This window comes from Fulmarus glacialis, unplaced genomic scaffold, assembly GCF_000690835.1.
Source record: "Fulmarus glacialis isolate BGI_N327 unplaced genomic scaffold, ASM69083v1 scaffold8146, whole genome shotgun sequence".
NCBI lineage: Eukaryota > Metazoa > Chordata > Aves > Procellariiformes > Procellariidae > Fulmarus > Fulmarus glacialis.
In genome coordinates this window covers 11,654-18,790 of record NW_009216170.1, presented here as the reverse complement: position 1 = coordinate 18,790, position 7,137 = coordinate 11,654, and the positions used below count along the sequence as shown (strand labels likewise).

Here is a 7,137-nt window from a genome sequence, read left to right as displayed (position 1 = left end):
AACGAACAAAAATCATAGGAAGAGCCGAACTGCAATCATCCTTAGATGAGGAACTTCACTCCTTCAGATGTCGCTCCTCGAGGTTGATGATTCTGCTCTTGTTGGAGAATGTAACAGAGTTCAGGTGAGGATAAGTTTGTCTTGTTTGTCAGAAATCCGTCACTATGCAGGAAGTCAGATTTCAGAGTCTGTGGGTGTGCAGCGAGGAAATGCATAAGGAAACTGAGACATGTCTCATCCATGTCTCAGTTTATTTTCAGGATTCCAGACTATGGAACACACAACCAAATGTAAGTGAGATGGACTAAATGCTAATCACTAGGCTGTGGGAAGCAATACATTTTTATAGTATGTGTGGTCAGTTGTCTCACGTAAACACAGTTACGTGTGCAAGAAATTTTTGCACAGTAGAATATTTTAAGTATTCTGAGAACCAGGCCCCTTTTCTGTAGGGCAAGAATAGGTCACTGAGTCCATGTTTGGGTGCAATACAAATGAACATAGTTGGGGTTCAGCTTTCACTTAGGGTTTTACAGCACTGTAGTGCAGTATAATGCTCCAAGACATGTTAGGCTGTTTGTTTATAGCACTGAAGGAAGATTAGAAGTGGATGATTCCTTAACAAAACTGAGGAAACTCAAACTAATAAAAAAAGGCCAAAGAGGTTATTGATATTCTGTGTGTGGATATCTTCTGCTGAGAAAAGTTAAAGTTTGACAAGGCACCAAAATATCTGTCCATTCATTTACCACTCGATGATGGTGACTGCAATGAAAGACTCCAGAAGCGGTTGGTCTAAACAGGCAAACTTTCCCTTTCTCAGTAATACAAAAATGCAGTTCAGCTCACAGGGGATCCCACTTTACATGTGGCTGATGGCATAGAAACACACTGTCTGTTCCAGTGGCTGTTGCTGTGTGCTGGGTTGGTTATCTCTGTCTCTGCTGTCTCTGTATCCTGTGTGCTCCATCTCCAGCAAGCTCAAGTTCCAGTCGATCCCCAATAAACAGACAGGGCTCGCACGGTGCTGACAACCAGTGCAAATAATTTGTTTTCACCTCCTCCTGTCAGGCTGTAGTTGCATAATTCTCCCTAATGCACTGTGCAACTGGGGTAGCTCAGTGCTGCCTCAAAGTAGAGATAGATGGACTTCTTTCCCTTGGACTCTCCCTCCGATGTGTGAGAGATGGACAGGACATTGGCAGTGAGGAAGCAGTTCCTGGATGGGTTTAGATCAGATATTAGACCACACGTGTGACCAGCAAGCTAGAAAACCTGCTTGCCTTTGCGTAGTATGGATGGTTCACCCTTCAATGACGATTCTGACTGCCATCTTCTTCCTCCTGTTGGTGAAGGCACTCAAGAGCATGCCAGCCCACACCTGACGGGGGCACACCCAGATGCTTACATGTCTCTCGCCATGTGGGCTTGCCATGAGCTGTGTTTACTGTTAGGTGTACACCCCAAAACTGGATGGCCTCTAGGAGGATTCGGGAGGGCGTAAGCCTGCATTAGAGGTGAGAAAGAATATAAAGTGCATGACATCCATGGCCTGAAGGAATGCCACCTTACAGCCTAGCTGCTAAGTTTGTTTGTTATTGAGCGCCTTTAGTTAAAATTCTGCTTTTCCGGTGTTAATGTTCACATATCACTTCATTTTTTTTGAGTCAATATTCAACAGTTTTAAAGGACTGCATTGCAGTGGCCTTCAAAGTGTGCATTCAGAGTGTTTTAGGTCAAGTATATGTATTTCATGAATTTGCACATGTGTATACATCAAATAAAACATTTCCCAGGTAAAGATTTATACGTAATGCAAAACCTTTTGATGCTGTTGAGTAGTTCAGTTTTAACCTGTGACATTTACAGTATTAAAAAAAATTGAAGGCATTTTTGCTTTTCACTTTTTATGAATTCTGCGTTGAAAATGTATATACTGGTATAAATACCAAGATTGGTCCTGCTGAGACGTCTTCATACTCTGGGTCTTTGTCTTAAAGACAGTGATGCTTAAAGCATGATCCAAAGCTCACTGAAGTCTGGGAGAATCTCCCACGGACATTCGTGGGCTTTGGATTAGCTGAATAGAGGACGACGGGTAGGAGCCCGCCACAGCTGATCCCACCTCACTGAAATCAGTAGGAGCCTCTTGGGCACTGAGAAACAGAACTGAAGTTCAGGTTTTGCAGGTCCTTGCATATTGTTAATGATGGAAGGACGTTTTAGATTGTTCACTAAAAAACTGAAGAACATTTGGGTTGATACACAATAGCCTATAAATAATCACAAGTCATATTTTGTTAATATGGCAACACCATTGATGTATATAATAAGCTTCCAAAGATTGTTTTACACACTGTCAAGTATTTTTCACTGATGAAGGAATTAATATAGCTAGTTCATTTAAAACAATAAAGTGAGATGATTTTGAATTAAAATTGAGAGCAAACAGAATTGTGGGATTCAGAGATTTGCTAATTGTCCAATATATTAATGTGCAAAGCTGTTGTGGGAAAAATAATTCTCCAAGTGTGCTTTGATGGAATGATTTATTATTCCTAAATGCTTGCCGAAAGAACATTGAATGTTTTCCTGTGTTTGAATGTACAGTTTCTAAGCTGGATACATTTTAATGTTTAAAAACTTTGTGTATATCAAGCTTGTTGTAAAATACTCCTTTTGTTCCTATGTTACCGATGCAACATTGGATAGTTTAATTCCACACTAGATATTTTATGTTAAACGAATAAATAGTTTTTTCAGTAAAAATGCTTTTGGCTGTTCTATGGGACTTTTACAAAGGGTCAGTAACTTTACCATTTTTTTGTCTTGATATTTAGAGATTTGAGAGATATGCTGCTCTGTGGACTCAGCTGGATATGCAAGGGCTCAGCACTTTGCAGATCTGACTCATTTTGTGTATGTGTTTTGTGCATTTGGACATAGAGAAAAGGATTCATGTTCGCATTATAAGTAACGTCACAGATAACTACAGCTAAATATTTTAAAAATTATCTTAAGATCTTTAGTTGCTTTGTGCATTTAATTCAGTTGGGACAATAAAAACCAGTCAGTTTTGCTTCTTGCCTGTGGGTAATTTCTAGCAATGCCTTTAATGCTGCAATATGTGATTGTAGGTCACGAAGGCATGTTGGGAGGAGGTGGCTTAGCATGTGTCTGGACTTCGGGGCAGGGAGGGTTCCTTCTATTTATGTACTTTTTAATGTAAACCTTTCTTTTACCTATCTTGTTTTTATAAAATATAATTAAGTGCATAACCCTGACTGTATTCCTTTACCCTTTAAATGATATTCTTATTTTGATGTCCAGTAATTTACAAACATAATGATGTTCATGTCTGAGTCAAAATGGCTAACGATCTGCAAATACTTTGCATGCTAATACAGTGTGTTCTCATCTCAGCGTGCATTAATCTTCCTTCTCACAGCTTGCACAGCCATTGGCAGTCCACTGGGATGAAGAGTCTTATTTCTGGGAATGGAAACAGTTGGTAACTGCGGAAGAGTTTGCGTCGCGGAAGCAAGACGTAGGGAGAATATTCATTCTTCTGTGTTTTCTGTGAACTTTTTGGCATCCTCAGCCATTTCTAAAGCTCATTCTGTTTTCCAAAATGCCAGAGCTGCTGTTTGCTTACAGAGGATAACTTTACTGATACTTGATGTATTTCCAGCTTTGTTCTGTGTCACAGGCAATTGTTGTTGAGAACTGTGAGTTCGTAAAATGTGCTGATGCCGGCCGCTGGAGATGGCGTTTTGTGCTTGTCAAGAAAGTACGTGCAGTAGCTGTCCAGACATCCCACTGACTCTCCCTTGCCTTACCCTTGCCACAAAAGTGAACTTCAATCTCATGACTCTTCTGTCCCACAGTGTTTCATCTGTGGCTGCCAACAGTGTAAAATACCTTTCCTGTCGCTTTAGCCTCAAAACGGAGTGATCAGCTGAGCTACATGAGAGTGTCCCAAACATTTCTGAGCGTGAGTTCTTAATGGGCCAGGGGCTACTAGCAACAACATGCAGGCAACCAGGTAATGTCACACAATGGTATTTCAGGTTCATTTGTCTACTCAGAATCTGAAATGACAGCTCTTGATGAAAATGTTCAGGAAAAATGTGTGGGGAGACACGGAATTATGATCTACTGGGATATTTCTGTGGAATTTGAGGCCCTATCCATGCCATCATTAAGACGAGAAAGCACCACGCACGAGATATTTGAATATTACCTTTATTGTGCACACATATTAAATTGTGGCCTTCTAGAAAATAAGCAAAATTAGACTGCAAATAAAATTACACATCTAATAATTTCTGTTCGTTTTCTAAGAGGCCGTGTAAGATCACAGGACAGCTGCTCCTATAGGCTCTAAGATCAGAAGAATGAACTGCTTATTGCAAGCTATACAATGATTTGCTACACCCCTGCTAATCCAGCGTGGCTCTTCTGAAATCGGATGTGTGGTTTTGGATTTACAGCAGTGCAAATGGGAGGACAAGACGGTCCTTAATATCTCATATTTGGAATAAGTGAAATCGAGTGGATGCTATTTCACTGAATGGCTTCTACTGAAGTGGTATCACAGACCATTAGGTTTAGCATTAATCAATGGTAAATTTTCTCCAGCTATTGTTTTCTTTTTTCTACCCTTTTCTTGATTATACCCCTTTGAATGTGGCTGCAATAGATCAGGTGAGCTGCCAGATAAAGTGGGAAACCCTTTTGACAGACAGACTGGACATGACGGGGGCTCCTAATTTTCCTATGTCTACCTTTGTTTTTTAAGTACACTGCAGAGGTGCCTCAGCTACCAGACAACAGCAGGCTCTTTAACGCACAGCCACGCTCCGCTGCCTTCCGAGGACGGACACTGGTCTGCCCTAACCTGTGCCGTAACTCCATAGCAGCCAACAGAGTTTCCCTGCGGTGGCAGCTGGACAGGGGTAGCCTAAGTGACTGCGTTCTACAGTCGAGCGACAACCAGAAAGCACAAATGACCACAGCTATCATAAGGTGTTTTATACTTTGCAAGGATGTGAGGAGCACTAGTGTTAGGCCAAAATCACAGTCAGAGGAACTTCAGCACCTGCTCTCGTTGGTGCCTTGGACTCGAGTGCCACAGGCATGAGAATTCCCGTGCAGTGTCACTTTGCCAGCACTGCAGGTGTCATAGCAGAGGCAAACACACCTTTACAAAAGGAAGAGAGGAAGGGAAGGGGACAGGGCAGCAGCTGCTGAGAAATTCTGGCCCTCACGGTGAGAGTAACCATTGCTGCTTTTGTAAAAGGGCAGACAATTAGCAGATGCACTTAGCAAAGCTCGTCAGAGCTTTCTGACTGCTCAGGGTGTGTAAGCTGGAGAAGTATACAACGGTCACATAGTGTTCAGTGGAAAATGAGGTCGCTGGAAGGTCTCCCAGGGCCATGGCTGTGCTAGCACAGTAACCTCCTGACAAGTCTCATATGCACCCATGGGGCAGCAGATCTCGTGTGCATGGACCATTTCCAGCAGCACTGAGTGCTCATTGATTCCTACAAAGCCTTCACAAGTTTCTCTTTTCCTTGGTGAAACTGAAGCAGCATATCAGGAGACGGGTCCTTCAACAGGGAGCAACTCTGGTGCCAGGCTGTGGCCAGGAAACATGCACTTTTCATGGGACTGTTTTAAATCCAGGTGCCCAGGAGGTAAAACGAGCCCAGCTGCACTGCAGCATCTCTCATTCACTAGGTGCAGCTGCCTGGTACATCACAAATCAGGTTGATGAGCTATTTCTGGCACATGGAGTCAGAGGGAGAGAGAAGCTGCATCACAGATGAGTAAGAAACAGTTGGCTTATCTGCGGAGGAGAGAGAGCCAGGCACTGTGTGCTGGGCTTGGGACAACTGCTAGCCTTTGGATTTGAGGTAATGCTTCTTGACCATTCAGTACCTTATCTGTGATGTTTTTGAGAGCAGGAAAAGACAAGTGGCACGGAAAAATCAGCCAAACTCTATCTTCAGAACAGTGCATTGGCTCCCTAGCAGCAGCACTGAACACCTCTGAAAAGTCATACCCTCCTGGGAGCTGTGCCCAACTCCTTCGGGAGGCACAACCTACCCGAGTCAGCTCCTCTCTCCGAGCTGCTGCTCCAGCCATGTCTCACAGCTGGAGGAAATGAGAAACTGAAGGGCCCGTGGGAGTTTTAGGGACGAGAACAGCTATTTTGCGTATGCTCTCTGCTATATATAGAGCCTGGCAAGTACACAGGGCTGGAACGTGTTGCTTTTGTTGCTAAAAACATCATTGGGAAAGCCCATTTTAGGCAACTGCTGCTGTCTATTGCCAGATACACTAACCAGGTGCTGTAGACCCGTGCTTTGTCCTGGCATGAACGTAAGAAAAGCTATTGTAACTGAAGCATGTGCTTTTAGAGCTGTTGTTACTTCCCTGGGAGCTTCAGAGCTTCTTCCTACTAAGGAGCTTTTGCCTCCTGGGGGAAGCTTGCAAATCTAATTACATGCTGGGTGTCAGAGCAGTCAGTGAAGACCTCAGGTGGCACCGGCTCGGTTTCAGATCCTGTCCCATCGTGCAGATGAACTGCAGGACTGTCAAGATTTCAGCTGAACCCTGCCTGCCCTTTGCAGACTGATCTCTGGGACAGAAGTGCACTTTGCCACAGATAATTAGTCCATATTTTAAAGCACTTCCTCTAGGTAGGTTGTGCAAGGCCAGGGTGGAGGGAACTCGGCCGTCTGGCAAATGGCAGCGACAGAACTGGCAGCAAGCGGAAAATGACACTGCAAACCAGTGTTGGAGCTGGCAGGAGGGTCGAACAGCCCAAGTATATCACTGTGTTATTCGCATCTTTCTGCTGTGATTTCTAAGCTACTGCTGTCACGATAATCCCGGGTGAGCAGGCAACTCACAAGCGGGGCTGCGGCGGGCTGGCCAGCTTCTTCTCCTGGAGGATGCTCCCAAAGAGCCTGGCTGCTGCCATGGCACAGCCCCAGTGGCTGGTGATCCCGAACCCACCGTGGCCATAGTTGTGTATCACCTGGGGAAGAGAGAAGGGATCAGTGCCGGGAAAGCTGTGCCAGAGCCCTCTGGGGCTAAGGGCAGTAAGGAGCCACGATAGTGGCTGGG

General features: G+C 44.1%; 1 protein-coding gene across 1 annotated transcript in view; it reads right to left on the bottom strand.

Moving 5' to 3' along the window:
- Positions 1-6,916: 6,916 nt before the first annotated feature.
- The window catches only part of DAO (D-amino-acid oxidase), an 8,264-nt gene continuing 8,043 nt past the window's right edge, over positions 6,917-7,137 (bottom strand). The window contains exon 9 of the mRNA XM_009579192.1: positions 6,917-7,048. Within this exon, the coding sequence (XP_009577487.1) occupies positions 6,917-7,048 (132 nt within the window). The remainder of the gene's footprint in view (positions 7,049-7,137) is intronic.